This window comes from Octopus sinensis, linkage group LG3 (assembly GCF_006345805.1).
Source record: "Octopus sinensis linkage group LG3, ASM634580v1, whole genome shotgun sequence".
Taxonomy (NCBI): Eukaryota; Metazoa; Mollusca; class Cephalopoda; order Octopoda; family Octopodidae; genus Octopus; species Octopus sinensis.
Genome location: NC_042999.1, coordinates 157,470,955 through 157,489,755, shown reverse-complemented (window position 1 = coordinate 157,489,755; position 18,801 = coordinate 157,470,955). Strand labels below are relative to the sequence as shown.

The 18,801-nt window shown below is 37.5% G+C and overlaps 1 protein-coding gene and 1 long non-coding RNA gene across 2 annotated transcripts in view; one reads left to right on the top strand and one right to left on the bottom strand.

Annotated features, from left to right (window-relative positions):
- The window catches only part of LOC115209306 (serine/threonine-protein kinase 3), a 52,365-nt gene that overhangs the window by 29,474 nt on the left and 4,090 nt on the right, over positions 1-18,801 (top strand). The window contains exons 5-12 of the mRNA XM_029777646.2: positions 878-940; positions 6,092-6,256; positions 9,746-9,851; positions 10,511-10,572; positions 11,634-11,771; positions 14,720-14,830; positions 15,291-15,390; positions 16,519-16,647. Coding sequence (XP_029633506.1) covers positions 878-940; positions 6,092-6,256; positions 9,746-9,851; positions 10,511-10,572; positions 11,634-11,771; positions 14,720-14,830; positions 15,291-15,390; positions 16,519-16,647 — 874 coding nt within the window. The remainder of the gene's footprint in view (positions 1-877; positions 941-6,091; positions 6,257-9,745; positions 9,852-10,510; positions 10,573-11,633; positions 11,772-14,719; positions 14,831-15,290; positions 15,391-16,518; positions 16,648-18,801) is intronic.
- On the bottom strand, positions 4,868-17,838 carry LOC118762638. Its single transcript, XR_004998401.1, has 4 exons — positions 17,828-17,838; positions 13,604-13,610; positions 8,439-8,444; positions 4,868-4,928 (listed from the first exon to the last, which is right to left on the bottom strand). It is a non-coding gene; the product is annotated as an uncharacterized LOC118762638 (long non-coding RNA).

Genomic DNA, 18,801 nt, shown 5'->3' with positions numbered 1-18,801 from the left:
TTTAACTGAAATTACCTACTAAACAAAAGGTAATTTGACAGACATTGAAATAGTTACTCATGGGTGGAAAATATTTGAGCTTAGAGGTACTCAAACTGATGTGTATTTCTACTCCATTTTATGGTAGTGAAAGAATTCTTAGCAGTTAAAACCTGAAGAGAGAAGATCCAGAGTAAATTCAAAACCACACGGTTGTCTATGTTATGTCATGTGGTTCTTGTATATTGCAGTTAGATGAAGCAGAAATTGGTGCAACTGCTTCTTAGTAGGTGGAGCCATGACAAAAAAAATTGAAGAATTTTATGCTTACAGTTAAACTTATTAAATACAGGGCTTCCTAAGACCACTGCCCATTTCTTCAGTGTGCAGATAAGAGATAAATCACTCATTTTATAGAAGGTTAGGAACTTTCTCAGAATCCCTGATTACTATTTTTCTGCCAATATATTCATGATACAAAAGTGAACTATGCAGAGATATTTACTTATAAAGTATCTACATATTCTCCCTATTTCAGTATCAGTTTGATTGGCCGAATGAAATATATGGTGGAGGTACGTGTCTTAGTGGTTAGGGTGTCAGCATTGTGATCGTAAGATTGTGGTTTTGATTCCTGGACTGGGCAACGTGTTGTGTCCTTGAGCAAAACACTTCATTTCACATTGCTCCAGTCCACTCAGCTGGCAAAAATGAGTAACGCTGTGATGGACTGGCGTCCCATCCAGCTGGGGAACACATATGCCATAGAAACTGGGAAACCGGGCTCCATTAGCCTGACTAGGCTTTAAAAAGGGTGCATTTATTTATTTATTATTTTATGAAATATATTACTATTTTACTTAAGCAAGATAGTATTTAAGTGAATTATTTTTTGCAGATTGTCATGGAATATTGTGGTGCTGGTTCTGTTTCTGACATAATGCGGTTACGGAACAAAACTGTAAGTGTTTTACTTTATCTCATTTGGAGATTTCCTATTATAATCGTAAAGAAGTTGTGGTGCATTAGCTCTGTTCTGTAATTTAGAGGTTTATATGTGTGCATATATATATATATATATATATATATATAATTATATAATGTATATTGTTTTGTTCGATTTGGATGTTCCTATTTATATAGTTAATAAATAATATGAAATGGTAATATCTGTAAGTTGATGATCGGAATGAATTTGTTCCTCCATTTTCTTATTTGTATTATGAATTTATGGTAAAATATTCCTTTACCTTCACCCATCCAATACAATAAATGAATTAATTGCATTGCAATTATAAGCATTTATGTATTTAGTATTTAGGTGCTTCCCCAGCAGTATATAGGATAACTGATATCCCATAGTGGGTTACCCTCATAACCCCTATCTTACTTTGTACTATATATATATATATATATTAGATAATAAAATAAATGTTTATACCTGGTAGCTTTCTGGTAAAGCATGGTCACTTTCAGTGTTTGTTATGTAGATGGAAGATATGAGAATTTTTATTAATCACTGCAATTGTTTCGACACCTCTACCATTGATTCCTCATGAGTAGGATTCTTAACAACTGGTTCAAAAGCATCTGACGGTGTAGATGTGTCTCTTCAAGTGATAAATAGATATCTCATTAAAATAGCAGTTCTGCAATGTATCTTCTCATTTCATGTAAAGAAAAGATATTGGCAACGAGTACAGTGAAGAATTCCGGGTAGAGGTTGGGGTCCACCAAGGTTCAGTCCTCAGTCCCCTCCTATTTATCATAGTCCCCAGGCAATAACGGAGGAATTCAAGACAGGTTGCCCCTGGGAGCCCTCTATGCTGATGACCTTGCTCTAATTGCTGAGTCACTATCAGAACTGGAGGAGAAGTTTCAGGTGTGGAAACAAGGATTAGAATCGAAGGCCTTAGAATCAACCTAGCCAAAACCAAAGTTCTAATAAGTAGGAAGGTAGATCAATCACAACGCCTTCAGGTAGATGGCCCTGCTCGATCTGTAAAAAGGTGTAGGTAGAAACTCTATAAGATGCACCAAGTGTAAGCTATGGACACATAAGAGGTGCAGCAATGTCAAAGGAAGGCTAACTAGGAAAATAGTTTTTGTCTGTGGCAAATGCTCAGGAGCAATAAACACTGGAAATATGCAGAGACCAACTTCTGCCACGTTCCAGGGAGACAAACTAGAAGTAGTTGATAGCTTCCGCTACCTAGGAGACCAAGTCAGTAGCGGGGGGGTGGTGTGCTGAAAGTGTAACTGCTAGAGTAAGAATAGCCTGGGCAAAGTTTAGAGAGCTCTTACCCTGCTGATGGTGACAAAAGGCCTCTCGCTCAGAGTAAAAGGCAGACTGTATGATGCATGTGTACGTACAGCCATGCTACATGGTAGTGAAACATGGGCCGTGACTGCTGAGGATATGCGTAAGCTCGCAAGAAATGAAGCCAGTATGCTCCGATGGATGTGTAATGTCAGTGTTCATAATCGTCAGAGTGTAAGTCTTGAGAGAAAAGTTGTTGAACCTAAGAAGCGTCAGTTGTGGCGTGCAAGAGAGACGGCTGCGCTGGTATGGTCATGTGACAAGAAAGGCTGAAGATAGTTGTGTGCAAAAGTGCTACACCCTAGCAGTGGAGGGAACCTGTGGAAGAGGTAGTAGACCCAGGAAAACCTGGGACGAGGTGGTGAAGCACGACCTTCGAACTTTAGGTCTCACTAAGGAAATGTCTAGAGACCGAGACCTATGGAAGTATGCTGTGCATGAGAAGACCCGGCAAGACTAGTCAGGCCATAACCGTGGCCCCGACCGGGGACGTAGTCAGTCCTGTGCCTACCTTCCTTCTTGTGACACTTATGAAGCCTGTTGAGGCAAGTGAAATCAAATCAAATCAAAACAAATCAAAATAGATGAACATCAGTGGAATTGTATTCTTTGTGGTACCAGTGCCGGTGGCACACAGAAAACCACCCAAACGTGGCCGTAACCAGTACCGCATCGACTGGCCTCCGTGCTGTGGGCACAACACACACCATCCGATCGTGGCCGTTCGCCAGCCTCATCTGGCACCTGTGCCGGTGGCACATAAAGACACCATCCGAAGACCCGGCGACGTAGTCAGTCGACCTGTGCATACCTTCCCTCTTATGACACTTGTGAAGACTGTTGAGGCAAGTGTGTACACTTGTGAAGACCTGTTGAGGAGAGAGGCAAGTGTGTGACACTTGTGGAGACCGTTGAGGCAAGTGTGTGACCCTTGTGAAGACCTGTTGAGGCAAGTGAAAATAAACCAAATCAAAATAGATGAATATCAATGGAATTTGTATCTTTGTGGTTCCAGTACGGTGGCACACAAGAAAACCATCCGAACGTGGCCGTCGACTGGCCTCCGTGCTGTGGGCACAACAAACACCATCTGATCGTGGCCGCCGTTGCCAGCCTCACCTGGCACCTGTGTCGGTTGGCACATAAAAACACCATCAAAGACCCGGCGACGTAGTCAGTCCACCCGTGCATACCTTCCCTCTTATGACACTTGTGAAGACCTGTTGAGGCAGAGGCAGTGTGTGACACTTGTGAAGACCTGTTGAGGCAGAGGCAAGTGTGTGACACTTGTGGAGACCTGTTGAGGCAAGTGTGTGACACGCGTGACACTTGTGAAGACCTGTTGAGGCAAGTGAAATCAAACCAAATCAAAATAGATGAACATCAATGGAATTGTATCTTTGTGGTTCCAGTACCGGTGGCACACAAGAAAACCATCCGATCGTGGCCGTTCGCCAGCCACATCTGGCACCTGTGTCGGTGGCACATAAAGACACCATCCGAAGACCCGGCGACGTAGACAGTCCACCTATGCATACCTTCCTTCTTGTGACACTTGTGAAGACCTGTTGAGGCAAGTGAAATCAAATCAAATCAAATCAAATCAAAACAAATCAAAATAGATGAACATAAATGGAATTTGTATCTTTGTGGTACCAGTGCCGGTGGCACACAAGAAAATCATCCGAACGTGGCCGTAGCCAGTACCGCATAGACTGGCCTCCGTGCTTTGGGGACGTAACAAACACCATCCGATCGTGGCCGTCCGCCAGCCTCATCTGGCACCTGTGTCGGTGGCACATAAAAACACCATCCGAGCGTGGCCGTCTGCCAGCCTCGTCTGGCACCTGTGTCGGTGGCACATAAAAACACCATCCGAGCGTGGCCGTTCGCCAGCCTCGTCTGGCACCTGTGTCGGTGGCACATAAAATCACCCACTACACTCTCGGAGTGGTTGGCGTTAGGAAGGGCATCCAGCTGTAGAAACACTGCCAGATCTGACTGGCCTGGTGCAGCCTTCAGGCTCCCCAGACCCCAGTTGAACCGTCCAACCCATGCTAGCATGGAAAACGGACGCTAAATGATGATGATGATGATGATGAAAAGCAGCAAATTAAAGGATATATCTTCGTTTGTATAGATCGATAATAAAATAACAGATGCAAAAAAGAAACAAACATGCAATACAGCAAGAAACGTATCAAAAATAACCGTTAACGGATATGGATGTTTAAACGCCCTTGCACAAGCTGCATGGTGCATGTACACTCACTCATACAAGCATCCACGAAGATGCGAGCATAGACACACACGTGTGGTTTGGTGCACACACGTTCACACAGCAAGTTAAATAGCTGCTTGGCGTTTATAAGAATGGGGAGGTTAAAGCTAAACTTAATTCATCCATACCTTGCAGTAAATTATGTTAACAGTTACTCAAATTCATTCCCACAGCAGTGTGAAAGTACATTTATATGCATGTAGGTATCTTGAGAGAGTTTCAGAAATTCTATTAATGATCTTCTCAGTGATCCACAGAAAGACAGAGATTCCTCAGAGCTGAGTCAACATCTCCTGGAAATGATATTATATGGTTTTGCATGCTTACTATGGACCAAATTATGTTATACTTAATTTCATCTTCAGTCCCCACACAAAATCAGTAAAACATGTTGAATGTCTCTTATTGATACTCTTGAAGCTGGTGACATGGTTGCGATAACAATTCTTAAATAAATCAACAGTTTGCCCAATGTAAACATATGGCCCTCCCCTTCTGTGCACGGTACATTTATATACAAGATTTGTACTCATACAGAGGTTCATCAATGGGCATTTTGATTTTTCTCTGCTTGAGCATTTATTATATTTATTTGTATATATGGCAGTTCTGACTTCATTTTGCGATGTTGTTACCGTATTAGCTATATCACAATCATTTCTACTGTCACAATTTGACCATATTTAGTGCTTTTCATTGTGATTTACATCTCCTTCACTGGTATTCAGATGTGTATGTTTGCTAGATCCAGCAAATGAAATGAGAAGATGCATTGTGGAACTGCTATTTTAACAAGTTATATCTATCTATCATGTGAAGAGATACATCTGCACAATCGGATGCTCCTGAACCTGTTGTTAAGTAACCCACCCATTAGAGATCAATACTAGATGTATTGAAACAGTAGTAGTGATTAATAAAAATTCTTGTATCTCCCATATTCTGTCTTTCATTTACCATACACACACACAAACACACACATAAGTGTGAATAAAGGAGCGGAAAGTATTACTTGAATACTAAAGGTAGGGTAAAACAGTATTTTAAAATGAAATAATGGTTGAAAATAAATCTAGTTTTTGAAAGCATCTGAAGTCTCTATATCAATCATTGTTATGTTCTGTGTGATGAAGTCTTTATATAAGCTGTAAATTCTGTTGACGCCTCAATAGTTTAGTTAGTCTGAAAAATTAGAGGGATAATTTTAATAATTTACTCTTGCACTTAGTTTAGATTTTAGCTGCACATTTTCTTTCAGAGGCCTAAACAACAAAACCTGCATTATGCAGTGTATTTGTGTGTGCATGTGGAGGAGAGATGTACGAACCATATATGTGTGCTTGTAGGGATAGACATTTATGTAAACCCTAAAGTTGACCTTAGATTTTATTTAGATCTCATTTCCTTTCTTTTTTTTTTCCAGTTTATATTTTGTGTAATATATTAACTTCAGTCAGAGGTAGTTTATTAAAAAAAATTAATTGATGTAAATGTGTTTTACTTTTCCGTAGTTGAATGAACTCGAAATTGCCACAATATTATCATACACATTAAAAGGATTGGATTACCTACATTCAAGACGAAAAATACACAGAGATATTAAAGCTGGAAATATACTATTAAACAATGAAGGCCAAGCTAAACTTGCTGATTTTGGTGTTGCTGGTCAGTTAACTGTAAGTATGTTTCCTTACACACAAAAAAAAAATCACACACACACAACTTTTAATATTTTATGAGGTTTTTCCTAATATTTTTTTTTATTGTGTAAAACAGTAAACTCTCAAATCACACTAGGAGAGTGTATATGTGGTGTGTGTTTCTATCACTTATACGTATGTGGTTGGTCATTATAATGTTATATATCTAGAACCTCAATGTACGCAGCAAGTGGCTAACAACACCCAAAACCATGACACTTGCAGGAAATTTTGTGTGCATTACTCTTGGAACCTTCGAAGGGTCTGCACGTAGCCATCTGTCATTTCTTCTGTTAGTTTTCTGGTCCTGGTCAAAGTTTTTCTTATTTAAGAAAAATCAAATCATTCCATCTTCTGATGGATTTTTAAGTTTGTTCAGAAGTCTTTTTTTTTTTTTCTGACATGAATTAACCTCTCCTCATCACGTAAGATTTGTATCTGATGTCTTCATGCACAACATCTCTGATTGTTTTTTCTGACACAGGAAACCTTTTTGCAATTGACCTCATTGGTTTTCCTAGATTGTCTTCAAAGTTTTGCTTGACTTCCTGATTAAATTCAGGTGTCCTGATACAATTGGAGCATTTGGAATGTATTGTAGGTTTTGATGCAGGTAATATGCTTCCATCTTCTTTCTCTGTTTCACACCAAATCTTGTGGACAGAAGATCTTTAACTTTCAGAAAACGAGAAATTTATAAATGACCATGCATAGCCTTCAAAGCCATAATCACAGAATGCCTTTTAATTTCCTTTTTCTTCCTTTTAGCAATTTTTCTGGGGTTTCCACTTTCACTGTGTTTCCTTCTTTTTGTAGCATTGTTTTATTCTTTTGGAGCCCTTCTTTTTCTGTTGTGAGTTGTCGGGTTCTATTCCCGGCTGCTGATGCAAAACTTTTTTTCTTGTTATTTTCTTTTTGTAGACATGGTATGTCTGTGATTCTTTTCGCTACAATACTCTCTGTTTTTTGGGGTCCCAAACGGGAGACTTGGGAATTCTTCCTGAGATGTCATTGGTGAACCTTCTGTCGCACTTGAATTGTCTTCTGTTTCCAACATAATATTTTCAACATTTTCAATTTGCTTATCACCACACAGGGGAATAAAAAACAAATACTTCCATGTAGACAGTGAAACCAACAATAAATTTAACAATTGTTGCAAGGCAGTATAACAAATAAAACAAGGCATCTACAAAGTGTTCAAAATAAAACAATCAGTATCACAATAAAACAACTCACGAGAAAGAATGGTGGGCGTCATACTGATAAAACAGAATCAAGAGTTCCTAATAAAATGTTTTACAGCTTGTAAGCAAATGATCACATGTTTGCTATGAGTGGAAGAATGCAAATACTGGGGAATCGTAATTGTAACTACAAACATTATTCTAATTCAATTTCCGAGTAGATCTAATTTTATAGGTTTTTAGAAATGTAGAGTGAAATATATGGCTACAGGAGGGGATTGTGTCTGAAAACTTATTTAACATATCATCATCATCATTTAGCGTCCGCTTTCCATGCTAGCATGGGTTGGACGGTTCAACTGGGGTCTGTGAAGCCAGAAGGCTGCATCAGGTCCAGTCTGATCTGGCAGTGTTTCTACGGCTGGATGCCCTTCCTAACGCCAACCACTCCGTGAGTTTAGTGGGTGCTTTTTACGTGCCACCCGCACAGGTGGCAGACGGCCAACGTTGTATAATTTAAGGATTAGATACGATCCCCTTACACACAATGTACACCTATCAGAACCATCAGCATATGGGGGAGCCCTCACAATTATGGACCATGTCAGGTCATAAGGCAAGTTACTATCCCTAAGTTTATTTATATATGCCACTAAGGTGGTGGAATTCTTATACTTAGGGTTTGGAAAGGAATTCAGATGAGCCCTATATCTCCTTTTGAAATCTGTTGTACTACCTATATATATCTTGTTTTGTCTATTGGGTGCGCTAACTATACATTTATACACATTGTATTAAAGATGTGATCCTGCAAGCGGACAGGTTTTGAAGGCTCTGCAGTTACAAATTTTATTCAGTGGCAACCTACTGTTATTGTTCTTTTTTATATTGCCAGCATTATTAATATCATTAGATTGGGATGTGGTACCTGGTTTTAAATTCATTAAAGTTTGTTTATTATTATTTATTACATTGAGCTAGGGATCTTTTCCTTTTGAACGGCACTTTGTAACATAATTTCTAGGTAACTAAAAAGTTTTAAACTTCGTATACTGGTAGAATGTGTTTATAAAACATCATTTTCGCTTGGCTTTATTGAGAAAATTCTATAGGTTGTAAGATATTTTGAGCATTTTGGCAATTTTAACCAATCGCTGACGTCCATTTAGGTAAATAACATTCTGTGCATAATGAATATGTCCCTCCTTTAAGAAACAGATTGGGTTAGTTAGGGTTAGGGGTGGGGGAAGGGTATCTTTTTTCTTCACAAATGTAAATAAACCCAATCTGTTTGTTTTTAGCTATATCCTTAATTTCATTAGTACTTAGTCCTTTCCCTAAATTTTCATTGTTAGTTACCCTATTGTTGACCTTATTCATTATATGTTTAATTTTACCCCTATTTATAGAAGCTATTATTATTCCTAAATTGGGCATTGCTGAGTACAAAAATAATGTAATATTTTCGTACTGGGCAATAGCCTCTATAAATAGGGGTATATTAAATGTATAATAAATAAGGTCAACAATAGGGTAACTAATAATAGTAATTTAGGGAAAGGACGATGTACTAATGAACTCTAGCATCACTCTTTCATAGTCATTATCATCGTTTATCCACTTTCCATGCTAGCATGGGTTGGACGGTTCAACTGGGGTCTGGGAAGCCAGAAGGCTGCACCAGGCCCAGTCTGATCTGGCAATGTTTCTACGGCTGGATGTCCTTCCTAAAGCCAACCACTCCGTGAGTGTAGTGGGTGCTTTTACGTGCCACCAGCACAGGTGCCAGACGAGGCTGGCAAACGGCCACGATTGGATGTTGCTTTTTACGTGCCACAGCTGGTATCACAGCTGCAGTTCCATTGATGTTGATCGATTTCAATTCTGATTTTGATTTTGATTTTCACTTGCCTCAAGTAGATTTTTGTGTCCCAAGAAGGAAAGGTATGCTTAAGTGGACTGGCTACATCCCAGGTAGAGGCCACGGGTTATGGTCTCACTTGTCCTGACGGGTCTTCTCACGCACAGCATACTTCCAAAGGTCTCGGTCTCTAGTCATTTCCACGGTGAGACCTAAAGTTCGAAGGTCATGCTTCACCACTTCGTCCCAGGATTTCCTGGGTAATAAGTCAGCCTATGAATATTTCTGCCCACCCTCTTAATTTCTGTTAACTTCAGTAGATAATATAAAAGTAACAAAAAGTCATAGCTGTTTAAACTAAACTAGATGCAAAATGTTTCCTTGCCTAAATATCCTTTTATTTTGATATTCTTTCAGGACACTATGGCTAAAAGAAATACGGTTATTGGAACGCCATACTGGATGGCTCCTGAAGTTATTCAAGAAATTGGTTATGATTGTGTTGCTGATATATGGAGTTTAGGTATACTTTGCTAATTAATCTTTTATCGTTAACTCATTATCTCAGTTTCAGTGAACACTTGATATGACTGCTGTGGTTGTTGAGCACAAGGACATACTTTGAAACAATTTGAAGCTCTTGTTATATACAGTTTTATTTCTATAGAATTCTTTTTCATCTATTAGACTTCTTTTTTAGCATTTTAATGCTGAAAAAAATTAAACAAATTAAATAATATGAAATTATAAATTCTCAAGTAATTTTTTATCATCACAATAAATTCATATAAAGTTGTTTTTGTGTAATTTATAAACCGGAGATGTACTTGCATAGCAAGTGATTTGATCTGAGATCGTGTGCTGAAACGAAAACAATTGCAGCGTGGAAGGTGTTTGTAAGCCATTTAGGAAACACACAAAAGCCGTTTGATTCACTTCAGCATTTAAGTTTAATTTGTCAAAATATTTTCGTCGCTTTTGTCAGTGAACAGGTCGTGGTCTTAAAGCAACAAAAATATTTTGACAAATTAAACTTAAATGTTGAAGTGAATCGAACGACTTTTGTGTGTTTCTTAAATGGCTTACAAACACCTTCCACACTGCAATTAATTTATAAACCATTCAGATGTTATTTGTTTCTTTTCTATTGTCTAAACAACGTTAAATATTTATTCTTTGTAGGAATAACTGCTTTGGAAATGGCTGAGGGGAAACCACCTTATGGAGATATTCACCCCATGCGAGTAAGTTTGAAGTTGAAATACAGATTGTGGTGTTAAGGGTATTTAAAATAGCATTTGTTGAAATAATCCTTGACTGTGTATATCATCTGTACATGAATTCAAACTGATCAAAATATTCTCTTAGAAGTTGAGGGATCTGGAACATAAGAACGGTGACTTTAGATTATGAAGATAAGATTAGTGTTTCTGGTGATTTAAACACTGAATGTGTTATTTTTTGCATCTTGTGCTCATTAAGGAAAGATAATTTTAAACTGTACTGGACACTTATTCATAATATACAGATGTGTTATTTTATTATCATTAAACTGTCAAAAATTGTAAACAAATGAAAATCATAAAAAATTTCTTTTTTAAATAATTTTCACATTACACGAGATGTAATTGGAATCAAGAACTATTAGGAAAGAAATGATGAAAAAGAAAAATTTCAAAATATTTACTTGATGTATGAACTTAAAGAACATTAACGGCATTTTAATTATTTCTATAACCAGTAGTATTTTCATTGTTTAGTGGAAGTTTTGCCTTGTTGCTTATCACAAAATTGGATGCAAAAAACTCCTTATGTTACTTGATTCTGGAAACTTTCTGAATATTTTGGAAACATATAGGCGCAGAAGTGGCTGTGTGGTAAGTAGCTTGCTTACCAACCACATGGTTCCGGGTTCAGTCACACTGCGTGGCATCTTGGGCAAGTGTCTTCTACTCTAGTCTCGGGCCGACCAAAGCCTTGTGAGTGGATTTGGTAAACGGAAACTGAAAGAAGCCCGTCGTATATATGTATATATATATATATGTTTGTGTGTCTGTGTTTGTCCCCCTAGCATTGCTTGACAACTGATGCTGGTGTTTACGTCGCTGTCACTTAGCGGTTCGGCAAAAGAAACCAATAGAATAAGTACTGGGCTTACAAAGAATAAGTCCCGGGTCGATTTGCTCGACTAAAGGCGGTGCTCCAGCATGACCGCAGTCAGATGACTGAAACAAGTAAAAGAGTAAAGAGTATATTTGTTCTCATGTTTTATTGTATTTTCAAAATTGTTTCTTGTTTTATCAAGGCAATATTCATGATTCCTACCAAACCACCGCCATCATTTCGTAATCCTGATAAATGGTCGCCTGAGTTTATAGATTTTGTGTCAAAATGTTTGGTGAAAAATCCTGAACAGAGAGCAATGGCTGGTGATTTGTTGAAGGTAAGCTTATATTTTTAAATTATTTCAACCTCTCTCTCTCTCTCAAAATAGTACTTTAGATATGGAAATACTTACTCCTTACATTCCATACACAGGAAAATAACCTCCCTCTGTCAGCTACCACTTCATATAATACCATGAAAATAATCATTTAATTGCCTCTTCCACCACTTAAAACTGTTTTCCCTTTCTAATGAACACTATTGTATCTGTATCGCCAGATCCGATGGCGATTATCTCTCCTACACTATGGGTTAATCACTCTTAAAATATTCTGATAAAGCAAAGTTGTTACCCTTGACATCAGCAAATTCTTTCATTCTTTACTTAGAGAAACTTCTAACGACCAATCAGTTCATTCAATCACAGCATATTGATGCAGATCACTTTTTTCTATTCACTAAAGTGTCGGAGGACTTTCTTTTCATTATTGACCTATAACAGTTGTCACCTACCTTTGACATCACACTATCCTCTTCTTTGATTGCAACCCTCATCCATATGTAATTGCATCACTACTTGGTATGCATGTTCTATGAGAGGAAAATTAGTAAAGCAACCTGCAATGGAAAGTTAACATAGCCTCGTTTAACAGTAGCAAAGTATAAACACCACAAATGTTTTTAAAAAAAAAACAACTACATAATTTCTTTTTAACTTCAAATAATCTTTATTGACTGATGATATTGGCCATATGTATGCAACATTGGATCAAATATTGAATTTGTTTTCAAAGATGAGAAATACTTCAACTTTGTATAGTAATTTATTGAAGGTGTAATTTCACACTATTTACACATACAGGATGCATACATCCACAACTTTTATCCATATTCTGGACCATTTCTAGTAAAAAATAATTTTTTGATAACCTATATTCAAGTACTTTCCTATTGCTATAAAGTTTTAAAAAATTAATTGCATTAACCTTTCCAATTGATGATGATAATGATGTTATCCTAGTTTTTCTCCCTGGCATATGATGGAATCTGTTTTCTGCACATTTTCAGTGTTTATTGCCCCTGAGCATTTGCCACACACAAAAACTTCTTCCCAGTTAGCTTTCCTTTGATATTGCTGCACCTCTCATGTGTCTATGGCTTACACCGGGTACATCTTATGGAGTTTCTACCCATGCCTTTTCTAGAGATCAAGCAGGGCCATCTACCTGAAGGGATTTGTGATTTGTCTGCCTTCCTACATATTAAGACTGGTTTTTGCTAGATTGACTCTAAGGCACTTCGATTCTAGACCTTGCTTCACATCTGAAACTTCTCCCTTAGTTCTGATAGTGACTCAGCTATTAGATTAAGGTCATCAGCATAAAGGAGCTCCCAAAGGCATCTTATCTTGAATTCCTCTATTATTGCCTTCAGAACTATGATGAATAAGAGGGTGCTGATGACTGATCCTTGGCTGACCCCTACCCAGAATTCTTCATTATACTCATTGCCAACTCTCACCTTATTGACAGCATCCCTGTACATGGCCTGTACAGCTCTCACTATCCACTCATCTATCCATAATTTCTGCATTGACCACCAGATAAGGGATCGGGGAACCCTGTCAAAAGCTTTCTCCATGTCAATGAAAGTCAGGTACAGAGGTTTCTCTTTCACTACGTATTTCTCCTGCAGCTGTCTTATCAGAAATATAGCATCAATGGTGCTTTTCCCTGGCACAAATCCATACTGCATTGCATCTAGACTGACTCTCTTCCTAATTAGTTGGGCTGTGACCCTCTCCGTTACTTTCATTACCTGATCTAATAACTTGATACCTCTGTAATTATTTGTACCTAATGCATTACTTTTACCTTTGTAGCAGTTGACTATGGTGCTGCTACACCTGTCATTGTGTATGATTCTTACATGTATCACCTGATTGACTGTACGGGTGACCAGACTATAGCTGACATTACCAGATATTTTAAGCATCTCTGCAGTGATTCCTGCTGGGCTGTGGGCTTTCCTTGTCTTCATACCCTCAGCTGCTTTATCTACCAAGGTACTGTCAATTCGGATAGCTGGTCCCTCGGTTGGGACTGAGACATAGTTGAAATTTTCTAACTTGAAGTATTTTGTATGTGGGCAAGGGAATATTTCTTTATTTGTTAGGAGCCAAGGTCAATATCTATAGCTTTTCCATAGTCCAGAGATAGTATCTGCTTCATTAGCCATTGTACTTATTTACTTGGGGTTTAATGCTTCAGCTAATAAGTAGGTCACTCGCTTCACAGTCCTTTAAGTTCATGAAAAATTTTGGTATTGCACTTCCTTATATTTCTGTATGAGGTTGTGTTTTGGATTAATCTGTTCTTCAAAGTGTCGCTCCTTTGGGCAATATAAATTATTGGATTAAACTATGTCTGTGGCTATTTGATTTAGTAGGGTGGGTTTGTTCTTGTGTGGAAGAGTACTTTATTGAAGTTGGTTTTACTTGAGAATAAGATGGCAATATGCCTACTTATGTTGAGTGGGTGGTTGGAATTTTTGTTTATGCAGGTAGTTTCTTGGTGGAACTTGTGGAAAGGATAACCAGAAGGGAAGAATGCACTCTGGCACCTAAATCATTATATGCATGTGCAAGTGTGGGTTCAGTTACCCATGCATGAGTATGATTGTGTGTGTGTATGTATATATACACAATCAGGTATACAGTTTGAGTATATTTATGAACCAAAATGTTACCTCCATTGAAAGGGAAAATGTCATCAAAATCATACTTTCTTTTATCTTAAATTAAATTGGCGATGTATTTCATCTCATTACTGATCTCCCACCATACTATCCATCGTGCAAAGTATCAGTTAAAACATTTTTGGCAAAATACATTCAAGAAACAATTGCTCCCAGCATTTTGACTTAAATCTCAGTAAAGAATTTCATTTTCAGATCTTTTTGAGTACTTTCACTTTCAGATTGGTATTATTCATCTGTTTGTTTCAGCATGAATTTATAAAAAGTTGTGATCCACATACCATTCTGCAAAAAATGATACTAGAAGCTCGTGAAATACAAGAATCTCAGCAATCACATTTAATAAATGAAGATGAATCAGTAAGTGTTATACTGTTTAAAATGAAAACCAGAAATGAATTATAATTATAATTATTGTTCATCTCTCTCTTAAGAGAAAACAATGACAGTTTGTTAAATGACATAACATCATTGAAGAAAATTTTAGCTCTTGCAGAATTTGATACAATTCAATGTTTATTCTTACCATAGAACTGAATAGCTTTCAGAAATAAATTATATGGAGTAAGAAATAGATGGTATCAGAAATTTCATTCCTTATCCCATTTAATTATTAAATATATCTTAATTGAAAAGATTTAGCATAAGTTTATGAATAAAACGTGCCTTATGCATTTTTCTTCAAGTTGTTTTTATTGATGGTGATAAGGTTTTAGCATTTTTTTATCAATATTTTTGTAACTGGTGCAAGCTACATATAATTCATATATTTTTTTTTTCTTTTTGTTCATACGATACTTTGTGATCTTTCTTATTTCAGGGGGAAGATGATTATTTAGACAATGGTACAATGGTTCGAAGCAGCAGTGGGGATAATGCACGTACAGATAACTCAGGGACAATGAAGGCATCAAATGATGGTGAAATTACTTTACTATTTTCTGAATACTTTACTTTACTATTTTCCGTGCCGGTGGCACGTAAAAAGCACCATCCGAATCGTGGCTGATGCTAACGCCGCATTGACTGGCTTCCGTGCCGGTGGCACGTAAAATGCACCAATCTGATCGTGGCCGTTGCCAGCCTCACCTGGCACCTGTGCCGGTGACACGTAAAAAGCACCCACTACACTCACGGAGTGGTTGGCATTAGGAAGGGCATCCAGCTGTAGAAACACTGCCAGATCAGACTGGATCCTGGTGCAGCCTTCTGGCTTCCCAGATCCCCGGTTGAACCGTCCAACCCATGCTAGCATGGAGAACGGACGTTAAATGATGATGATGATGATGATGATGAATCTCTTGTAGATAAGGAGCTTTACTAGTTTATCTAAAACCAAAGAAATATTGCAGCAATACCCAGATTTATTCAGTTATTTAGTGAAGTTGCATACATTCATTAATATTTTACCAGGTGTGAATTAATGATCTCTTTCCCTTTGTTTCTTTAGAACGAAACTTGTTGAAAGACCATGCCTTACTTTTGTACTTCTTACTGTTTACAGTCTTCAAGAATGTGCAAGCAATATGTTTGTGTGCATCTGTGGTAGCAATCAAAGTTGTTGCCATCATTGTTTATGTTACAATGAGTTGTTGTTGTTTTGCTCATGTTCACTCTGGTAGAGCAGATCTTTGGTCAGTGACATTTCACATTGATGATTCCATACTTTATTGGATCATAATATATTTGAGATTATGTTATCTATGTTGTTTTTTAAGACAGTTTGGATATGTTAGTAATATGACTCCTTTCACATACCATGTTTCCTGAAGCTTACAACACCCCCATCAACTAAGAGCATTTTAGTGCTAGCCATTTTTAACAATGAAGCGAAGGTGATATTTTCTGTCAGCTTTAGAAATTACTCTAATCTTGATACATTTGGTGTCTCAGTATAGCAAATGAGGTCTTTGCTCTCTTGAATATCTTTGTCTGATATATTTATATACTCCATACTTATGTGGTGTGTGTGTGTGTGTGACTGATAGAGAGAAAGAAAGAAAGAAAACATTTTCTTTTCATCTTTGTTACTTGTGTCCTTCTTTTAGGTACGTTAGTGGAGAGCACAAGTGGTACTGTGATAGTGAACAGCGAGGCTAGTACTTTAGTGGAGTCAGAGCTTGGTACAATGGTGATTAATGAAGACACTGATGAGGAAGAGAATTCTACTATGAAAAGTAAGTATCATGAAATAAGGTTTGTTGATAACATATGGTCGCTCATGTGTCCATGGTCATCATTCGGTCACCTAGATGACCACATATTTCATATCATTGCAAAGTAGGCTACATTGTGATTTTGTTGCCCCACCATCTTTTTCTTTTATTTTTGGATAGGTGAAATTTCCTTTGGCCACCAACCAGTTAGACAAATCATTAAGTTTTGTAAACCAATGAATGATTGGCCACAGCCTTCGGGCTGAAACATTTTTAAGGATTTAGGGATTCCTCACCAGAAGAACTAACTTGACTTTTCAGCTAGACCCCCAATCAAAAACACAGAAATACATAAAAACTGGATTATAATCACAGCACTCATTGTGACCTTTTTAACTATCCAAGGTGAACAATATTTTTTTTAGGTTTACATACACTCATAAATATAGGTACATGCTTCCTGCGACATACGGCACATATACAAGCCAGCATTGCCCTGGCTTGGGGAGTTGATGCTAACATCACAAAGTAATTTACTTCAGTTGTGGTTAGGGAGCTTGCTTCCTAGCTACATGGTTTTGGGTTCAGTCCCACTGCATGGCACTTTGGGCAAGTGTCTTCTGCTATAGCCCCGAGCCGACCGGAGCTTTGTGATTGAATTCGGTAGGCGGAAGTTACTGCCGTGTATGTATATGTGCGTGTAGGTGCTTGTGCCTCTCCGAAAGAGAGAGAGGGAAAAACTTCTAAATAAACAACAGGCTGAGTATTTGTCTAAGTAACTTAGGAGTTAGGTAACTTTTTTATTTTCTTAATAGTCAGTTTCTTTGGATTTCTGTTTTAAGCAGTGGATAATAATTCTGCAACTGAAAAAAATCTGCAAGTTTAAAATTTGGAATCCACCTTCTCTGTTTAACCCAATCCCTTATGTTTAAAATGCATCATGCATTATGTATCTATGATTAAAGAAAAGAAACTAAAAACAGGAAAAAAAACTTTGAAAAAAAAATCAATTTGACCTGAAATATAAAAACCCAAAATCAAAAGAAGAAAAAAAAAGCAGCATAGCTGGTTTGACTAAACCACACACAATGACTAAAACACTGCTTAACAAAATACAGACAAATAAGATCATATTTATCATCTGGTATTGTACATTTTCTATGAGTTCCTCAATATTTACAGGAATTTGTGATGTTGCAACTTGTAAATTGTCTTCCAGATGAATATCAGTCAATCTTGACCTGGTTTTTCAACCTTATTGTTTTCATTCTAGAAAAGAGTTGTTTGTATTTATATGTTCTACCAAACACGGTGGCATATCTTATAGCAAAGCACACTAATTTCAGGTGGTTTTTTTCTATGGGCGGAGATTCCTCTTTAAATTTTTGCCGAAGAAATTCATCACTCTGAAGCTCAAATTAGATCCATTTGCAATTCCTTTTGAACTTTTTCAACATCAGCGTTAAAGGGATTTTTTTCAAAAAGATTAAAATCAGCTTCTCCAGCTCTGAAGTCATTAAATATGGTGTCCAGTTCTTTTTTCAGCTCATTCAGCTCCACAGCAAAATCATCATCATCTAGACGTTGACCCATGAATGACTAGTGTGGGGGAAATGGAAAACATCACCACTCCTGAGTTGATTCTCTCAAATTTGAAGTTTTGTTTGAAAAGCTTTGACGTGAGAATACATCTCATGAATTAACTGATTTTGGTTTTGCAATTTTAAATTTAAATCATTAACCCTTTCGATACCAGCCTGGCTGAAACCGGCTCTGGCTCTGTGGTAAAATGTCTTGTTTTCATAAGTTTTAAATTAAAATCTTCCACCGAACCTTAGTCAAAATTTATGTTCCTAACACTAGGTTAACGATAACTAAGTTATTTTACTAAATTCTTGGCGTTAGGAAGGGCATCCACCTGTAGAAACACTGCCAGATCAGACTGGAGCCTGGTGCAGCCCCTGGCTTCCCAGACCCCGGTTGAACCGTCCAACCCGTGCTAGTGCGGAAAACGGACATTAAACAATGATGATGATGATGAAACACAGAGCATATCAAAATAAATACAGTAACGAAAGGGTTAAATGTGCAATTATATTCACGAGGACTGCAAAGTCACAAATCCACTTAGCATTATTCGGCTCGGGAATAAATTTACCCTTCCTTTCTAAGAAG